Source organism: Semicossyphus pulcher, unplaced genomic scaffold (assembly GCF_022749685.1).
Source record: "Semicossyphus pulcher isolate SPU_LCO1_2020_fin unplaced genomic scaffold, fSemPul1.0.p SCAF_15, whole genome shotgun sequence".
NCBI classification, from domain to species: Eukaryota; Metazoa; Chordata; class Actinopteri; order Labriformes; family Labridae; genus Semicossyphus; species Semicossyphus pulcher.
In genome coordinates, this window is record NW_027211659.1 from 6,854,436 (window position 1) to 6,875,383 (window position 20,948).

Genomic DNA, 20,948 nt, shown 5'->3' on the forward strand with positions numbered 1-20,948 from the left:
TCTGTGCGTTTTTTTTTTTCCAACTCTCTACTCAGCTAAGTGCCTGCGTTGAAACCTTGGCCTCCTCCTTGTCGGGTCCTCCATAGATTAGGATGAGATTTATTTTAAGTCTGTAAAGCGGCATGTTCTTGACAAGTGTTCCTGCTCAATGCATGTGGGAATGTTTTTAATTGTATCATGTGAAGTGGAATAGGAGCTCCGGTGGGGACTGTGTCAGGTTGTGTTAATATTTAATCCGGGTCTCACTTCAGTTTCCTCATGATCCACGGGTATCGCAAGAGCCGAGCGAGAAAGCAACATTACAAGCCGGATAAAGAGACACGAGTAAAAGGTATTGTAGCTGCAGGATGCTGTCTCGCTCAGGATGTAGTGTTGTGAAGACACTATTATGTGTCTCTGTCTCCTTCTGCCTGGGCTATTGTGCAGTGTGCCCTGATATTATGGCAGCTCATGCTAATGCACTCATTTCAGCTGATGTGCATCTAAAGAGAGCTGACTGACAAATTTAATGTAAAAGCAGGTAGAGAGGAAGAGTTGTGTGTGTGTGTGTGGGAACGAAGGCACAGGGAGGGAAGGAGGGAGGGAGGGAGGCCTTTCACTTCCTCTGTGTGCACATCACGTCTCCTCTCCCTGAGCTCAATTACAGGATTGATACTCAGAGAGGAAACTTCATCATGTCGTACAGATGTCTTCACCGGGAGGAAGTGGGAGACGACGCATGTTGTCATTTAACGTGACATGGTCTGCGTTTATTCAAAACAAACAAAATGAGAAACAGTTGGACAAAAGATTTCATTATAAGCTAATAACAAATATAGAAAAGCAGCAAAGAGCGAGCGGGACAGACACGCTGAAGTGGAGGTCGGCCGTGCCTGTTGGAGAGTTTAACAGTTCGTCTGAGTGAATTAATCTAACACAATAACTTGTACACAATAATACTCTCTCAGTGAGCCATTCAGCTCCATCATAGTAAACATTTTTTACAACCCAGACAGCTCTATAAAGCGCTTTAGGCATCATTGGGCACAACCGTCATTAGTCAGTGCCTGTGTGTAAATGTGAATAAAAGCCACAGTGTTGGTGATGCTGCGCAGACACAAGCCCGTATCTATTTTACACTGTTTCATTTCAAACGTGACACAAGCGGAGAACACACTCCACAACAATGGCCGTGTTTTGCTTTAATTTGATTAGGTTTTGTCTCAGCGAATGCCAAGTCCTGTTTTGCCTCAAGAACATATCTCTTAATCACGTTCCATCCAGGCTGTGTCTTTCATCTAAATCTCACAGCCGTGGCTCACACCCAACTTTATTTCGCTGAAAGGTAGAGGAAGAAAAAAAAAAAAGGCAGGCACACACACACACATATTTAAACACACACACGCAGCAGCATGCGTGCACACATCCAACAAGGGGGAATAGAATGACAAAAGCCTAGCTCTCATCTCTGTCACATGAAGTGATGTTTTGTGTTTAGCTGTGTGCAACTGAGGTGTGCGTGTGAGTGTGTGTGTGTCTGCGGGGCTCAGATCCATGTTGTTTGGTTTGCTTCTCCATTAAGAGAGCTGTAAAGGAGAGGGAACAGATGGCTGCTGGCCCGCTCTGTCCTGCATCCTCTCACAACTGCCACACTTCCTGTGCGTCCATTAATCTTCCCTCACTACTCCTGCAGCACAACTTTATTAAAACAACTCAGGAGAGAGCGAACAACAAGCCCGCGCAGCTGTCAGGAGCACAAGACAGAACCATTCGTCCACAGAAGAACGGCCTCGGATTTCTAGACGCATCTGTAAAACAGCTCGAGTAGAAGCTGGCCGGCTTTGAAGGCGGCTCTGCAAAGCGCTCGCTGCAGTCGAGACACAATAAATGCTCATTAGAACGCAGCTGGAGCGGCTGTTGTTGCAGAGTTCACCGGCACAGTTTGTCAAACTTAAACATGTGAGGCCCGAGCTCACTGCCTGGGACGGACTACTGTTTCCTCCTGCTGTGAGGGCATGTGGGAAACGCTGCGTAATAATAAGACTATATAAATAAGTGGACGCAGCAATCCGTGACGTCACACAGTGGTTTGTGAACATCACTTTTGAAGCATCAAGTTCATCAGGATTTTGTTTTTTCAGAACCAGAAGTGACCATATTTGGACAAAAGGATGGATGCCCATTGTTAGGGGTAGAGTTATAGGCTGCTCCTGGTAGCCACGCCCGTGAGAATAACCGGCTTTATCGTCTGTTTTACTCTAAATGGGACCATGATTCACAAAAAGGACATCGTGCTGAAACTTGAAACTAGCAATTGAGACCCGAAACTCAATATGGAAATCTTTACTGAGATAATGATTCAATGTAAAAGTAGGGTAATTTCCCTTCTGGTGTCATACGATCAAAACTATGTTTTCCACAAGTGGTGTCGCCTCCTGCTGGCCATGAGACAGAATGCAGGTTTAAGCGACATCTGCAATGGCTCTATTTTTTAAAAACCAAGACACTAACTCCACTTCTTTTTTTTTTTTTTTAAACAATATGTTTATTTCCTTTTAACAACATAGTTATAAGACATATCCTATACATAATATATACCTTACACAAACTTTATATCAACAGCGTAAATAATAGGCATAGAAAGGACAAAACAACAAATAAGAATAATAATAACGACAAAAACATAAAAACTTGAAATGAAGATGAAGAAACAGACAAATAGACAGACAAAAAATAAATCAAATTAAATTAAAAACCAAAAAAAAATAAAATAAAATAAAATAAAAAAATAAAAATTTTGGGGCAGGGACAACAATTTCCCAGACAACGCACATAATCACACCACTAGAGGTACTTTAAAAAACGGACCACAGACGATCACTGGCAGAATGGATCTGTTCCAGTTATTCATTTTTAAATGTAAATTTATTTGCTTATTGTTCATTGTTTATCAAAAATTCAAAATCTTTGCCATATCTGGGGGAGAGCAAAGGGAATGAAAAGTCAATGATCATGTGCAGTCCCCCACAGCTGTTGGCCAGATCTCTCATGGATTCATAGTGACATCCCTTTGTAGCAGACCTGACACACTAACATTCCCCAGTAGATGGGTGAAAGGGCCCCAAATTTTTTCAAAGATTTCACCTTTCCTTTTCAGGATATAAGTTATCTTCTCCATAGCGTAACAATGACTCATTTCTCTAAGCCACTGGCCCACCTGTGGCCTTTGAGTATTCTTCCAGGATAAGGCAATTGAACGTTTTGCTTGGAGTAAACACATATTCATAAGAATTAGTTTATTTCTTGAAATGACTAGGGTGGGAGGATATAACCCTAAAATAAACATTTTAGGATCAAGGGGTAGCTTTACAGCTAACATTTTATGTATTATTTGTGAGATCTCACACCAAAAAGTTGCAATCTCTTTGCAATCCCACATGCAGTATAATATATACACGCATAAAGTGTGCCTTTAAACTGTTCGCATTTAACACAAATATCTGGAATATTATTATTGAACTGATGTAATTTGGCAGGAGTTAAGTAGTAGAGTTAGAAACCAACATATCATACAACACTGAAATACGCCCTTTGCTATGACAATTCCCAGAGATCAAACGTTCCATTTCAGAAAGAGGTGGAGGAGTTAATAACTGATTACGGGCTTCTTACCTGCAAATATTTGAAAAAGTGGTTATTCAAAAGATCATATTTAGTGCGTAGCTGTTCAAATGACATCAAATTTTCGTCTTGAAACATATCTCCTATTTTAGTAAGACCTTTTGTGGCCCAAAGACGAAAGCCATGGTCCGCTTTACCTGGTTTAAATTGGTCATTACCCCAAATTGGACTAAAATGGGATATTGAGGAGTTTTCTCCAAGGAGATCTCTAACATTGTACCAAACATTGATCATATTCAACACAAATGGGTTGGTTGTTTGTTCCCTAAGCTTTTTAATACTTGCAGAGTACATGTATGCGTTAAGTGTTAGTTTAGGTGTAAGTGAAGATGATTCGATGTCTACCCATGCTGGGGCTGACTTTGAAGAGAAGTAATACATTATAGTGCGCAACTGCGCGGAACTCCACTTCTTTTAAGTTTTTATTATTATATATATTATGGCCAGATCACAAAAATGATCTCATGATAGTTTACATATAGAGCAAGTTTAGAACGTACACTTTGTTAGCGTTTCTTACTCTGGCACCACCGCTTACTGATGCTAGGTTACGAAAGTTGTCTGGCAGCACTTCCGCTTACCTCGGTGGTGACCATTACGTCTGTTTTAAATTGCTCTGTATGCTGAATATCAAGGAAATGCTGGTTGTATGCTGGTTATTCAAGGAAATTTTACAAAGAAAACATAAAAACGATGAAAGGAATCGTGTCCTGGCATTAGCAGCCCTCCACCTGGACATCCTACCTCCTATGCTGTTTTCGTGTCTGACTTCCTGCTTGGACGCAGCCTCCGTCAGAAATAGACTCGACGCACATTTTTAGCGGAGCAGAGCGGAGAGATGCTCCTGAGACGCGTTGGAGTTGGAAAGTGGCACGTGCTGTGGAAACACGAGCATTGACTAGAGTGATCAACTCCGGAGGTCGAGGCGCACACGGAACACAGCGGACACGGATCCTTTGGGGTAGAGCAGTTAGCTTCTCCTCCGCCATTGAGAAAGTCGGTATCGGAATACCCGCCCTTTTTTGATTTCGATTGGTGGTTGAGGGAGAAGTGACATTGACAAGCGCTGCAGTGTTCCAAATGTTGAACTATCTTTAACTGAAAAAACAGCTGATGCAGAGGGTGTTTTTGCCCTCAGGACACTGAGCGCTGAAAACGCTGAACTGCACTTGTTTTGTACAGAAAGGGGTGCCAACGCAAAAAAACGCTGCTAGTGGACACAGGCCCTTAATCCACCAGTGAGTGAGAACTTGGCAAAAAAGTAAAAACTTCCTTTTAAGAGGCAGAAAGCTCGAGCAGAACCAGACTGATTGGTGGACAGACATCTGCTGAGACTGGCTTTTACATGTTTCTTACATTTGATTGTCTTTTTTCAACAATTATTAAAATGATTCCCTTGGCTTTTAAATGTGGACCAGTTGGAGGGAAAACAGAATAACTTCCATTCAAGATGGCGTAAAGTGAGAGACAAATTAAGGCCCAAATTTGTCGCTGTGCCCGATTGTGCTCACAGGAGGAAATATGCGACTATTTAGGAGCACGTGTACGTGTAGCGCGCCGTCATGACAAACATTCTGGGAACATGGCTCTATTTGGCCGTGCGCTCTGTGTCCGTAGCAGTCAGCGGGTAAATTGAAAAATCAATTCCAATTTAAATTATTGGAATAAAGAACTCCAGGAGCCGGAGATGTAAAAAAAAAAAAAGAAAAGCTCTCTTCTTCTACAGCCCCTTTAATTGGAAAGTCATTTCTTCAGGGTATTCTAATGGTTCTGAGGGAAGATTGCAAAATAAAGTTGATGAGCTGGAGGGGGGGGTTAATAGCGCGCGCTTGTGTTTGTGTGTGTTCGACTGACCCTGTGTGTTTTCTTTGCTCTGCCACGGCGGCGTTCAGCCTTCCCCTCCCTTATGACAGAGGCACCAAATGAAGACTAATCCAGCGAGCTCACACGCACTCAGACACACACTCCCTCTCACGCCTGTGGTCACTCGTCTCATCCATCTGCTATCAGGGGGAGTGTCGGAGGCTCCTGGGTCAAACTAAATTAACCATCCCTCGCTCACAATTGTAAAAATGTAATTGACTTAATGTAAGCAACCCTGGTGATTTGGAAAGTCTGGCTGTGAGTAATTTAGTGAAAGCTTGCAGACGCCACTTTAGACTGAATTGTCTTCAAAGTCTAATATTGCTTCTGGCAGACATAATTGTAATCGTAACTTTATACTTCTGAAGGTATGGATGTGAGGAACTACTTTAAGCTAATTATATTTACTCATTTAACATGAGCAATTAATCAATAACATCTGATAAGGGTAGCATGTTTTAGCTTATTATATACAGGCATCTCTTCAGCAAACAACAATTTACCAAGCCTTTATGTTAGCAACTAGCTGCTTAGCATAGCATTGAGCAGCTAAATAAAAATTTGTAAACTGCTGTACTTAAAGGGCCGGTGCGCAGGATCTTTAGTGCTGAGGTTGTAGATTACAACAGACGGTCTCCCATCACCCTCCCCTTCAAAGCGTGTTTTGTCCGTTCTAGGCTACTGTAGAACGTGGACATGCGAAATGGTAACGTCCATGAAAGAAGAGTGGCTCCTTCAGCTTATTCTAAGGCAATTAAACAAAACACTCATTATATTCAAGTGATGATTATACACTCATAAAAACAACAGATCCACCTAAACCTTGAATTGATAATCTCTAAGATTTTCATGTAAATAAATGTCTGTTAAGTCTCTGTCTATCGCCGAATGAGGTAACACAATGGTGATTGAGCCTATGGCCCACTGATGAAAGCCTTTGCATTTGCAGTATTACAGACTGGCTGTCTGTGGCGACTTTCGTGGAAAAAATCACAAGCGGCGCCCAGTTAGTGACGCGTTTTCCATCAGCCAGCAGTGGTTGGTCTGCCAGAGAGGGTAGGCGGAGCTAAGCGGCCGCTTTTCCGCTCTCTGCAAGTGTTGCGAGTAAACAGTAATCTACTATGGCTGAACAAACAAAGAAAAGATGGATGACTACAGATACAACTTCAAACATAAGTGAAAATCCAAAGAAAAAGAAACAAACTCGACGCTCAGATGAAGGCAAACAGTCTAAAAAGGAAAGCGACCGTCAGCCAGGAAAATCAAGAGTTACAACCGGAGCCAACCGTGGACGTCACACATGCAACACTGTCTGGATATCTGGGAAGTGTGCTCCCGTTTATCGCCACAGGTGCCGCCAAAGAGAACGAAACTGAAATCTTCGAGATTACAACTTTAAATAAGGGTTCTTTAAGTTTACATAGCGGTCCGAAACATGACTATAAATGGCAACTGTATGAAAATGTTATAATACTGTATGTCGTTGAAATTTGTATACAGCTGGTTTTGTAGCTGTAAGAGATTGTCCAGTGTGGCAGAGAAATCCATCTGAAAGAGAGAAAGAAGTAGGATTTTATGCTTTACCCTCAAATGGAAACAAATTGTAGTAGAATCTGAATTTGTCGGATGTTTTTAAACACAATCATTAGAGAATAAAACCACATTTCTAACGAGCATCATCAAAGACACTTATCTCCATCCTGTTAAACCCTCTCACTTCCTTAAGATCGAGTGTAAGAATTAAAGAGATCTATTTTGCTAGTATGTGTAAGAAATCCGTCTTGTATTCTACCAACAAAGAAATACTTCATCCACTCTCGTGTAAATCACTCCACCTTTCTTTGGCTCCCTCTCATGCCAACCTGTCCCGAGACCTTTCCCTGCCGCCGTGTTGACATTAAAGAAACACTGTGCCGAGACATTTCCATTCAAGAAACTTGTTGACGTAGTTATCAGACATCAAAGAGCCGCGTGTCATTCTGAAAAGGCCTTATGAGAGTAATGGAGATGTTAAAGGGCGTGTTGGCCCCAAATATCACAAAAGGATGACAGGATATGAGCAACTGAACGACTGAAAGAGGAGAACATGATAGGAAGAAAAAAAAACAGATTCTCTGGAGAGAGAAAGGGGGAAGCGCTCGGCTCCATTTCCGCCAAAGAAGCGCAGAGTTAAAAGGTGGACCCTGTACAAATGAAACTCAATTTCACGCCACATTATCCCTCCCTGTTCTCTTTCCTGGCTTTCATTTTCATTAAGACCAGAGACAATCATAAATTAATAATTACTGCCGAATGTCTAAGCGCAGGCCGCGGTCCGGGCCCTCCCCTCGCCTCTGTGCTCTTCCATGTTCACGCTTGCAAAATGTTAATTTAGGTAATGTGGCCTGGCCCTTGTCAGATAAAACTGTTTTGTAGTTTCGCTAATACATAATGGTCTATCTGATTAGGTGACATTAGTCCTATCTTTCAGACGATCAGCCTGTACCTTCCTAATGTCTCTCCGCAGACTCGGGGCACCGCTGAGACATGCAATATGACTGCGCTCGCTAAATGGCCTTCGCCATGGACGTGATGACGAGCCAGGAATTAGCTCGGCCCGGGCCAGCAGCGCGGTTGACATTACGCTGAACACAACTTCTCTCCTTCCTTGTGAAACTTTTTCTTTTATTTTTAGGATGTAAAATGTGTCAGGTTAGGCTGGTCAAGCAAAAAGACACACAACAAGAAATTGTGCAACGTGACGTTAAACAAAAAGGCGGGATGAAGCGGAATGATCCCGTCTGGATGATGTCTTCATGAGCGCGTCTCCACGTCAAGCCGAGGAAACACAACTCGCAGCTCGCACGGCTCTGAAAAATGCAATCAGCATATTCTCCCACACCACAGTGAAGCGAAATGTAACAACACAGCTTTAATGCACATTTGGTATTTAAAGTCTCCGTGCCTCTTGGTCATATTTGTACTGAATTGAATTTATTACAAAATGTGCAGTGGTATGAAACATGTAGCTGCAGGGCCTCTTCTCTCACACGCAGGAAAAAAGGCATCAGATAGAGAAATAAACAGAATATCTGAGTAATAGACGAGCGTCTCACGAGCTCATTGGAGGCTAGCCGAGTGGATCTTTCACTGCGGTGGAGACGCGAGTGGACGATTGAGTCATTAAAAGGATAAAGTGGACGTGGCGTCAGGTTTTCTCTGCCTCCGCTGCGAGTTTAAGTTCGGAGAGCCGCTGCGACAGCCTGAACTCGACGAGGAGCATGGCTGCATGATTGATCGCCCCGTTGTGTGTCATATTGTTCTTTCAAGGTTGATTGAAACTTTAACCTCATTTTTTTTAAAAAGTAGAAAAGCTTGAAATATTTTCAGGCCTTGAGTTTTTACAATGCAGCATTGAATTATGCAGCAATCAGTCAATTATTCATCCGGGTGGCTGTGTTACGGCCACGCTTTAAAAAGCATGCAGAAAGGGAGCGGGCGCGAGCGGGCCGAGCATGCTGTGTCAACACATTTCACTCAGAATTGCTTACTGGAGAGATTTGTCTCTCAATGTCGATTTCATTCCTCTCTTTAATGCGTTTTAAGAGCCGTACCTGTTACTGTTGTTCTGCAGCGATCCCTGCGGATAACTAAAACAAATAATGTCACTCAGGAACAGTCAGCATGCATTATCATTGAAATCAAACACAAAGAAACACGCATGAAGTGCCATAAAAACTGACACTTTTACAAAACAGAATAATTCCCTAACAGCCCCCCCTGGAAGCTCGAGTGTTACCTAAGTGTTTGATATTATGATGCATGACCCCGCAGCACGTACGGCTGGTTAAAGGAGCGCTGTTTATTTTATGGCGATATATTGTGAATTAGCGTCTTACACTTGAAAGTAAACAGGAAATAATTTATTTACAGTGAGCTTGGTCACACCCTCATTTACATAGTTTATCTAGGATTAGCCTGCGCATTGGAAAACACACACATGCAAGTCAGAGGGTTCACACACACTCGAGAAGAAGAGAGGAAAATGCAGGCATTACTCTCGTTTAAATGCACGTTTTTTTAAATGGTGGCTGTTTATCTTTCTACATCACAGTGTACCTGCAGTGTTTTCACGTCACAGAAAGGAGAAGGCAGAAAAAAAGCAGCTTTTGAATCCAGAAAATGTGTTCCTGTTTGTGCGTCTTTAACCTTGAGAAAACAAGCACGACAAAGAGACGCGTTCAAAACCTCACACGACACGTTTTGTTTTTTTTATCATCAACATGTTAACTTTATTTGAATTTGAAGTACAATGAAGAGATGATTCGAGAAGCTATATAAGTTATCAGTGACAACAGACCTAGACACTCCATTGAGAACAAAAAGAACAAACACATTGTGAACATGGGACACTCCTCCCTCTCCTCCTCCTCCTCCTCCTGATTGTAACACATAAGGTCTAAACTGTTTTGCAGTTAAAGGACTGACATCAGCTTATGTCTAGAGAATATACACAGGTGTTTCAGCACCGAAAGTCTTTAGGGAAAGTAAGAGAGAAATTATAACTTAGTATGAGTTTATTTTGTTTTCTTCTTCTCATCAGGATTTCATGAAACACTCGAAGGAGAACAGAAACGTTTGGGATCAAATGGCATTCCAAAAAGTTGTGTCATGACTGATTGTTCCTCAAGCCGACACGTCACCTTTATTATCAGGATATTTTTCTTCTTACAAAAGCATCGAGAGGTGCTGATTTGAGCGTGTGTGTGTGTGTGTGTGTACGTGTGTGTGTGTCATGACAAAAAATGTACAGTAAATTCCAAGAAATATTACCTCTGTTACAAAGATTACAGTACTATTGACAGCAAAAGTCTTCATTTTGAAAGTGAAATGTTTGATAGGTATGTTTTCAAAAATCCGGGCTTGAGTGAGTCAACCCTAGTATTTGTTCAGCACAATATAGGATTTATTAAATATCATAATTCCAGGACAAACATTTACATGCCTGCATGCTTTCTCACCAAAAAAATGGCAGCTATAGGAAAGAATGATGGCTCAGAAATAGAAGGAAACAGAACTGTAGGTTTATATAAATGGTGGTATTGTTTGCCTAATAGCTCTACTGCATACACAATACCTCTTAACGTTATATACACATACCTCATCGATCCGCTCGGGCTCGATAGAGGGACTTTTTCCTATCATTATCATCAGATCTCATATATACACAAATGGTAAAAAGGAAACTTGATTGTATCTTCTAATTTAGAAAACATGAAAATCAAACATCAGTCGTCTCTTTTTCAACACGAGGATCACTTCTTTTTTATTTTTATTTTTTTTTAAATCACCTCCGCGTGTCGTTTTTTTAAGCTTCTCAGAATTCAATTTGAAATACAAAAACAAAAAAAACTTCAGTCGAATTTCTTTTTCGAAGCTTTTCTCGCTGGCTGAGTTACAGTATAAAAATCTTCAGTGCTGTGAATTTATGACCAACCGTGTACCACGGGTACGTTTTTACTGTGCTCAATATGTTTATCCTTCACGTTGGCCGAACCGCTACGTCAAAGCCTGCTTCATCAAACTGTGAGAAAAACACTTCTTACTCTACATTCAGACACCTCCTCCAGCACTTCCATTGAACTCCTCCTACAAGCAGCTTGACTCCTCTCTTCTCTCTACACCAGCCTGGACGAGGGCTCTGGAGAATCTTCATGGGATTTTTTTTCTTTTCGTTCTTTTTTGTTTTTTCTTTCTGAAATTTTTATTTCCTCCAGCTCCTCGCGGCCGTATCAGTACATCACGGTGGTTTTCAGGAACAGTCTTCCATCTGCAACAGAGGACACACAGGAGCCCAGAATTAGCCACCAGCTAACATCCTGCTGACGCAAATGCACTATTCAGGATGTGATTGTTGATGAAACGTAACTTCAAAAATGTTGCCCCGCGGCGTTTTCGATTTTAGCTGCGTTGCTGTGGATTCACACACCGATTTGAGGGTGAGATTAAATTAGCAACCACGACGAATACGATTAAATATCCTGTGTGTTGTGTGACTTTATTGCAGCTTTTTTTGGTGTCAAATAGAAAGAAAACAACCTGAATATGTTTCCCTTTACATTTCAGATCATAAACAGAACATTAGTCAGAGCATACAAACATAATTACACTCTTACATGCATATTTTATTAGCAGTGAAGCCCACCCTGTAAAAGCAGCCATGATGACACCACTCCAGGCATCACAACCGCACTCCGCATGTGTTTAAGACATCTCTACTGATCCGCTTGTTTGCACACAATACCTCACCGGTGGTGTAAAACGCTCTCTAAGTGACATTTCCTGCATGGAAATAGTGTTTATTGAAAACGGCAGACATTCCTCTGCTCCGTTATCTCCAGACACCTCCAACCTAACGAGCTTTGTCCATTTCCAGCGAAACACACTCTTGTCTGAGTGTCCGCCTGAGCGAGCAGCGCCGCACCGACGCTGAGCTGGTAAAAGCATCTGTTAGGCACAGCTCAGGAGCGCGTTTGACGTTTATTACCTCCGCCGTCCCCTCCGCCGGAGAATGCTACAGTAATGCCTTTAAGAAGCGCACTTCTCTATGAAGGCGCGCTTAAATTATTCAACGTTCGAAGAGGAATGCACACAAAAGACGTTTAGCGGCGCAAGTTGTTGGACATGACACAAGGCGCGCAGGACATAAGAGGCGACGCTTGACTCCTGTTGTACAGAGGGATGCAGAATACACCTGGTTACAGCGTCTGAGAGGGCTCTTACTCCTGCTGGGGAGCACACGGGTTCTTTTTTATAATAAAGACGACACTTTTTAAACTCTCAGTGGTAAAATAAGGAAATCTGTGCTTATGATATTATGAATATTTTATCAATTAGTCCTTTTGCGCCTTTTTAGCCGGTGTTTTATGTGTTGTGGTGAAGATCAGGGACAACAAAGGCTCGTTTTTTGTGTGTCTGTGTGTGTGTGTGTGTGTGTATACAGTATGTGTATGTTGGTGGTGTGAGGGGGGGTTGGATGGTGTACAAACACACAGGCTAATTACCCAGCACTGCCGTAGGTCTCAAAGGCATTGCACTCTGGCTGCCTGTGTTCAAGCAACAACCAGCGAGTTCTGTGTAAAAGTCATTACAGCATGAACGCAGCGCTACGAAGAAACAGAAAGCACAGGAGGAGGAGGAGGAGGAGGAGAGGGAGGAGGGGGCGCTAAGAGTGTGGGCCGGGATACACAACTTCATATGAGAGGGAACATCACACGTGCGTCTACCTGTCACAGCCCGAGCGGTTTATAGGGGTGTTAATGGAAACGTCGTCGATTTGATTATTTGACGGATGATGACATTTAGCGCGGCGCCTCGTCGGAGGTTAAACATCGCAGCATTCTACTCGTAATAGTGGAAATTATCATAAAAGACAGGGCATGAATGAAAAGGAGTTAACTGATTCAATTTTGGGCGCAAATGTTGAAACATCTGCTTTACATACGCAACGAGAGGAAGCGGTGACGTCTTGACACATTGTTTTATGAACGAGCGGCTCATTAAAATATGTTAAAACTTTAGTATTTTTATATTCAAATCAAGATGAAAAGTTCATTAAAGAGAATAAATATTTCATTAGATGCTAAATAAAACAAAGGGAATTTTTGGCTTCTCTCAGCACAAAATTCCTTTGAAAGATTAATTAATACATGTAAATTATGCAAATTATGCCCATGCAAATATTTTATGAAGACAATTAAGGGATCCATTAATTACAGTCTTTTTTGCTTCAGTGACATTCATTCATTTAATTTTAATTTCACTTTAACTGTTTTGATGTTTAATCTTGCAACAAAGAACTTTATCTCTGCGCACAGGGTCGTGTAAACTTGCCGAACACATCGAGTGGGAAGCGGCGGGGAACCGGGGGAAGATACCGGGGGAAGATATTCGCACGTGCACCGTTGCCAGGCAGTAACTGGCGAGGTACAGTCCCAGTAGCTTTTCGCCTGCCTGTGAAAAGAGCCGCGCTCCCTCTTGGACCCGATTCAAAACACTGTAAAAGCAATTAATAAACACAGACTGTGTTAATATCGCAGAATTAGAGAAGTGTGACAAAAGACAAATAGAAATAATTAGTTCTCTAAAATTATGCCCTCATTATTTTTCCCCCCCCTCTCTCTCTCTCTCTCTCTCCCTCTCTCTGTCTCTCTCTGCGTTCGCTCCATTCCCTTAGTTTGGAGTCGAGAACGTACCCACACATTTCTCTCGGCTTTCATGCGAGTGATAGGCTTGTTTTTTCTCCCTTCTGCTTGTGTAATTTATCAACATCATTTTTTGCCATTTGAGGTTAATTATACAGCGAGGCTCGCGGAGTCGAGCGGAGGAGACATGGGTGGCAGACAAATGCTTCTCTAATTGAACAGAAGCACAAAATGCAGCCTGTTATTCGGCTTCCTCCTTTTCGTTCTGCTCTTCAAGGCGACGATCAGACTGATTGAGAGATGGCAAAAAAAGCTGCATCATCCTGTTTCTATCAGAGATGTAAAGATATTTAAGCGGGACAAATGGCTGCTGTAAATGTAAAGCTTGAGCACATTTAATTTCACTACAGAAGCTCCAGCTCCTCATGTGAGTGTAAAGTAGCTAAATATACTAATTTGGTATGAAATAGGGGGCTATAATTACACTGTATCAGGAGTTATCTTTGTGTTTAAATGATGACATATGGATTTCCTTTTTTGGGACATCAAACCGCCTCAGATCCCCGCAGTGACTGAATGTCATTTAATTACAGAGGAGTCATCATTCCTCTTTCTTTTCTTCACACTCCTTCACAAAAAAACATCAGCTCAAGTCGACTAATCAAACATTAAAGAGTTAAAGAGCCCCGACTCGTTCTCAAAGATGAATATTTCCACCACTTTTCACAGCAAATTACACGGAGCATTTTCCCGCGGATAAATTGGGACCTCTCCCCGCTGATAAGGGCGGGCTGCGAGCGGACGCGGGCCGAGGCGCATTAAAAAAGGAAGACGTTTCGAGTAATAATGAGGATATTCAACCTCTGCAAGGTGTCTTGTATCTGGGTAAACACAGATAGCAGACAGTCTACAGAGGTTATCGCCGGTGCGCCCTTCCCCAAACACATACTGCACCCCCTAGGCTAACAAACAAACAAACCATTAAAAATGTACAAGGCTTATTCATAAAAAGGATTGATTTGCCCCGTTTATTGCTATCAAAGGGGGGATTCCACTGCTTTTTGTGGTTTTATGACTCATTAATGCTTCCTGAGCTGTAAACAAACCACCTCTTTTATTCTAGCTTAGCTTTTTCCACTTTTTTATCTACTGAATTTCGTCCCGACAAAGATCTGTTTCCTGAACGCATCGCAGCCACTAAAAGTCAAGGAAAAGAACAATATTATTTCTACAGAAAACCAATGATCTTGACCTAGTGCTGTGGCCCAGATGGTGAGCTGTATGCCTGAACAGCAGGCACAGAAACACTAATGTTCATAAACTGAAGCCGTGTGTGTGTGTGTGCACGTGTGTGTGTGAGGGAGAGCAAAAGAGGAAGCAAAGAGGAGGGAGGCGAGGGGGGAGAGAGAGGGAGAAAGAGAGCAAGAGTGAGAGCAAGAGAAAGAGAGAGAGATTTATTGTCTCATCTGAGCCCCTGTACCTTGTATTGTCCTTTCAGCATCTGTTCTTCCACTGCTGCGGTCACTCTCCATCTCAGGGGTCAGAGAGTCTGAGAGAAGAGAGGGATCACCGCCGTTAAACATCCCTGACATCCACCTATCACAATGCCACTTTCACAGCATCGTTCATTCAAAACAAGAGAGGCTCAGCCTTCCAGCGGGATCACCGCCGCACAAAAAACTCAATGTCTGTGTTCGGATGAATCGTGCTTCTCGTGATTTAACTTTGAAATAAACAGCGATTTAAAGTGACCCTGTATTCAAACGTAGCTTAAATAACAGTACAGAGGTGCTAACATTTCACTGCTACTTAATATAACTGTAATATAGTGATTTTGTGTGTCTAATAACCCTGTGTTGTATACCTGCGTTGGCAGACCTCGCCAATGAACCCATCATCAAACAATCGCTCCAAACGCACGTTTGATTTGACAGATTTTATGCAGGAAAAAAAAGAAAAAAAGATCTGCTTTCCTCCCTCACACATTAAAATTTTCTGACACACCGGCCGGTTATAACTCTGTCAGTAAATCAGGTTTTATGAGCTCATCATGTTTTGTATGCAGATTCAGAACCCGGGCGACAGCAGTCACTCCGCTCCGATCAAAGTAAGACACAGTAAGTGTGTCGGAGTCTTGAATCTATGAGGTTAGTTAGTAAATGTGCTGTAAATATGCATCACATGCTTTAACCCTGCGTTAGATATTAAGATGTTTTAATGTGTGCACATTAGCTTTAATTAAATCTGCAACGATTCGGATTATTTAAGCCATTTTTCAAGGAGACAGATCAATAACTCTCTCGATCCAGCTGCTAATAGAGCTCCGGAAAAAACACAACCAACATGTGTTTTTGTCTGGATCTACTTTTTATAGGTTTGTTTTATTGTAAACAACATTTCTGCTACTTCTGACTCAAATATTCTCATTTATTTGCAGAAAAAGACGACTTGTTTGGATAAAAAGATGCAAAAAAGATGCTTTTCAGAGCTCGAATAATGCAAAGAAATCAAGTTCATGTCTGAACAACAGGATACTAATGTTTTAACTCCGAACTTGGTTTTTAATTACAGCTTTCATGCATCTTTGACGGTCACAAGCCAAGTCACCCAACAGCAATGTGACAGACTGACATCTTCCTCTCGATCACATTCAGGAGGTTTTCAGTGGGGTTCAGATCTGGATTGCTCTGGCCATGATGTGTGGAGAGAGATGCTGATTTAAGGAACATTTGGAGTGATTTTTTTCCAGAGCTGTGTGTCAGGATTTTGCTATTTTTGTTATGATTTTAAACAGAACATTTTTGGGGTTTGGACTGTTTGTTGGACAAAACGAGGCATGCGAACGAGCTGACTTGGACTTGGAGGATTTAGAGGAACTGTAATGACCTTTGTAATGAGATTATGAGACTTTTTAAAGACTAAATGATCAAACAAAAGCGCAATTCAAAGACTATGTGAAAAATATTAAACAAGAAAAAACCCTGTGAGACTTTCATGCAGGGCATTTCAATGTTTATGTATTTGGCATCCTGATATTAGCTAGAGGGAAAACCAGAACTAGACACTGGCTGCCTCCTGAGCCTTCACAGTTGAGGACTGGGTGGATATAGTCAATGAAAATATACTTTATGGAAAAAATTACCTTAACAAAAAGTTTTCTGAGTTATGGTTAACATGGGTCTCATACGCAGGTCAGTGACGGACACATTCTTTGAATTGACAAATCAACAGATGCTTTAGTGTTTTGGGTGCCTTACTTTTTAATTATTTAAATCACTGCTTTACTGTCTAACGATTTGGCATATGTGTGTGTGCATGTATATATAAGGACCTGTATCCGTAAGAGTGGATATATGTCATGCACATATATTTCACTTTTTCTCTTTTATTTATCTTTGCTCTTTTTTGAGCTTCAGCTTTGAAATGTAGAAAACTTATTGAACTGTCTCCCAACATGTTGTACATTTTTGTAACCACACACCCCTCTTAAGGAATCTACATAGTCATCGAGCATTTAAGATGCATATTGAAAATAAAAAAAAGAGAAAACCGGGGACATTGAGATGGAAAGAGTCTTTAGAAACAATCTATTTGCAGCAAAGCACGACTCATCGCAGACCCTTGAAGCTCTCTGTAACTGTTTCTCTGTAAAATGTTCTCAACTATTCTCTTAATGAAGAATTAAAGGTTATATAATTACAAAAATTATAACCTGTTGTAGTCTTGGTGCACAGGGTGAAACACTTGAAAAATGATAAAGGTGTTTATTCTGGGTTTGTACCAACCAGTGCAGCACTCACAGATAGGGGATCAGAGTAAGTAAAGTGCTTGATAACTCTCGCCTGGAAAAGTGTGAACAGGCCGAGTATTGGTCAGTGGCTTAAGGAAATGTCGACTTGCCTTACAATGGAAAAGATAACACGTATGATTAAGGGTAAACACTACACTTTCCAAGAGGCTTGGGGACCATTGTTGGACTTAATTGAGCGGAGTGATGTAGTTGAAAAACTAGCTAACGAGGGGAACTCTGGGTAATCTGTTATATTTGTGTACATGTGGGATAACTGATTGGCTTGTGGCACTTCTATTAGATCAGACCACCGTTAAAGGGTAATTTTGTTGTTTCATACTGATCTCTGATGTTTTGTTTCAGATTTATATATATATATTTTATTTGATTTATTTATGTATTTTTTATGTGGTTTTCTTCTTTTCTTTTTCTGTTGTTTTTTTCATGTAATTTCTAAAAAAAAAAGTAAATTCATAAAAAAAATTAAAAAGGTTTTAACAGCTAAAAAGTTGCATTTTAAATAATACACATTTTTCACATTATTCTACTATAAATGTAAACCTCATTATAAGACAGTCGTAAAAATGAGTTATTTTAGACTACAATCATCTGCGACTTCTAACTTTTCTCTCCTGAAAAATCCGGCTTTAACATTTTGAATCAACACTAACAACAACATCTAACCACAGACGTCTGAAACGTGCGACAGTGTTGGAAGTGAAATGTGAAATCAAAGCGTCTCACGGTGGAGGGTCTGACCGTTGAGTGAACGCATGCTGTCAGAGGGCGACGGCTGCTTCAGGGTCTGCTCGGCCTGCTCTCTCCTCTTGGATTCGTACTCCAGAGCTTCTTGGAGTTTCCTCTTGGCCTTCTTCTCCTTCTTCAGGCGCTTCTGAACGATTGCTGAGATGGGGGGAAGGAAGACCACAGCGGCAATAAATGAGCTACGGGGGGCGAAATTAGCCGAGCCTTATTTTAGACTCGAATCTGATAATTGTGGCGACTGCGTTCGAGCAGGACGAGATAATAACCTAATTTTTAAAAGCCATAATAGAAAAAAGAGGAATCAATTAAAGCTAAATATTTTATAATATATGAAGATCTTCCTTCATAAAAGAAAATACTGGCTGCGACTTAACAAACTGCTAGAGGGAATTAAAGCAAATTGAAAAATTTATTGGGTTATTTTTCATGAATTTCTCTCATTAAACATAAACGACACAGTTAGCATATGAAGCTAATGCATTTAACATGAGACTCAGAGTGAGTTTGTCTAAGTTAATGCGTATCACCAATTATGTTAAGCGACTAAGAGCAGATAAAACGGCGCTAAGCAGATCATTGTCTGCGCAGCCGAGGAGACACGCTCGCTAATGTCAGCGTTTCAATAGGAAACATTAAACATACATGCAGAACTGTGTACGCACACTCAGGAGCCATCACGTCGACATGAGCGCAGGCCTGTTAAGTCAGAACGGCTGCAGGAGTACACACGTTCACGCATGCCCACACACACTGACAGGGAGGCAGGTACGAGTCGACAGGCTGTACCTCTGTTCTTCTGCTCCATGGCGAGCTGCTTCTCCAGAGTCTCCCTCAGCTCCCTCTCTCTGAACAGCTCCATCTTCAGCTCCGTCTTCTCCAGCTGCACCTGCTTCTCCTGAGCCCGCGCGTTGTCGATGGCCACTTTGAGCAGGCCCTGTAAAACACACACACACACACATGAATATATACACTACAGAAAGGTAGAGCGGGGGGATGTGAGGAGAGAGTGATGTGGGCTATTTGAGGGCTTCACCATGAAGTGACAGCAAAGCAAACCACAGTGAAAGTATGTCACAGGCAGCACTTCTCTGAGCTGCCCACAGTCGTGAAGCGGAGCACGAAGCCTTAAAAGCTGACTGATGCTACATGACTGCTTTCAGGTGTATCACCACCTTTAGTGCTGCTTTTATCTGTGAAGATGTCGCTCTCTTTTAGCTGCTCCACAGCGCTGGAAAGAACCAGAAACATGGGTCGAGCAGAGGATTTTTAATAACTGTTTTCAAATAATGAATAATATAAACTGGTGTGGGAGAGCTTTGAATGTCTGACCCATGGACTGAATAAAAAGATGGATGACGTGGCAGCTCCCTAAAAGTGAAGCCACAACATGTCGAGCGCCCCCTGCTGACTGGCTGCAGTATAGGTCATAAAGCCCGCCTCCTCCCTGTTAACAGATGGGACATGAGTCAAACTATAAAATCAAAATACACGTCAAAAACATTGTTCTCAAACATGGTTTCTGTCATTATAGTTAGTTCTTATCATGCTGACAAGTTTACTTTTAATTAGTTATTTGATGCTGTAAAAAGGATGATTGACAGCTCTGTTGGCTCCTGCAGCCGATCTGTTCCTGATTAGCAGAGTAGAGAAGGAACGGCGAGAGGAGACGTAACTAAAACAATCACTACAGTCATTGAAGTTCCCATATTTGTGAACGTCTGCTTCAGACCAACACAAGAAGCTGTTTTGCTGTTAAACATGGCGGCGTGCGGGATCTTTACTGTGTTTTTCAGTGGCTCCAAATGACGTCACCATCGCAAGATGGCAGCGCCTATCACAGGGGCTGTTTTGGCTTTAATTTCATACAATGAGAGCAGATGGAGACACGTTGTCCATCTATATATACAGTCACTGGTCTGACCTCTTTTGGTTGGAGATGTGAAATACAAGTGTGAATAGACTTTACGCGGAACAAGGTTGAAGGAGAAATAACAGTAAAGTTGCTCCGATATCGATGCTAGTATCGGTATCAGCCTCTGATTATATTTTAAATGTATCGGTGAGTGTGTAATACCAAAAAAAGATTAGCTACTTAGACAATAAAAGCTAGCAGAGAGTGTGATGTTAGCTAAAGCTAGAAAAATGTCAGAAATCTGAGCTTTTCCACCATATTATGTTTATATATATATTTTATATTATCGTTTTGTCCTCTTTTATGGCTTTATTAGAGAGAGAGGACAGTGGATGGTGTCGGAAACAGGGGAAGAGAGAGTGGCAAAGGGCCGAGGGCGGGGGTCGAGCCTGGGGCACCACATCGTGGACCACAGCCTCTGTATATTGGACGAGCACCGAGCTAAACCGGTGGCCGAGTAATGTATATTTCCTAATCACACTAGTATCAGAGGCGTATTCGTTACTGGCCCTCGTGCAGAGAAGTTCTGGTGTCTTTTGTGTTTCATTGCCTTTACTGGTTTCTATCTCTCCTGTTGCTTTTACAGCTTTTATTTCTTTTTGCATTATTTCCTTTCTTTTATCTCTTTTAGGTATTTTATTTTATTTACTCTTTCTACTTCTTCCTGCTTTGTCCCCTTGGTCTTGGTTGTGTGGGTTCTCCTGCTGCCTATTGGGTTTTGTGCTTTGCTTGTGAGTTGCTGGTTTTGTGATCTGCTTGTTCTCTGCTATACTTT

The 20,948-nt window shown here is 41.7% G+C and overlaps 1 protein-coding gene across 8 annotated transcripts in view; it reads right to left on the minus strand.

The window, feature by feature from the left end:
• Nucleotides 1-9,808: 9,808 nt before the first annotated feature.
• dachd (dachshund d) overlaps nucleotides 9,809-20,948 on the minus strand; it is a 116,199-nt gene continuing 105,059 nt past the window's right edge. For 4 of the 8 annotated variants that reach the window (XM_069663009.1, XM_069663008.1, XM_069663005.1 and 1 more), the window contains 4 exons: nucleotides 19,048-19,195; nucleotides 18,256-18,399; nucleotides 15,187-15,255; nucleotides 9,809-11,332 (listed from right to left, as the gene is read on the minus strand). In XM_069663009.1, the coding sequence (XP_069519110.1) occupies nucleotides 11,295-11,332; nucleotides 15,187-15,255; nucleotides 18,256-18,399; nucleotides 19,048-19,195 (399 nt within the window). In that variant the 3' untranslated portion in view covers nucleotides 9,809-11,294. Of the gene's footprint in view, nucleotides 11,333-15,186; nucleotides 15,256-18,240; nucleotides 18,400-19,047; nucleotides 19,196-20,948 lie in introns of all 8 variants that reach the window. The other 4 variants (XM_069663007.1, XM_069663006.1, XM_069663003.1 and 1 more) reach the window with 1 other exon arrangement.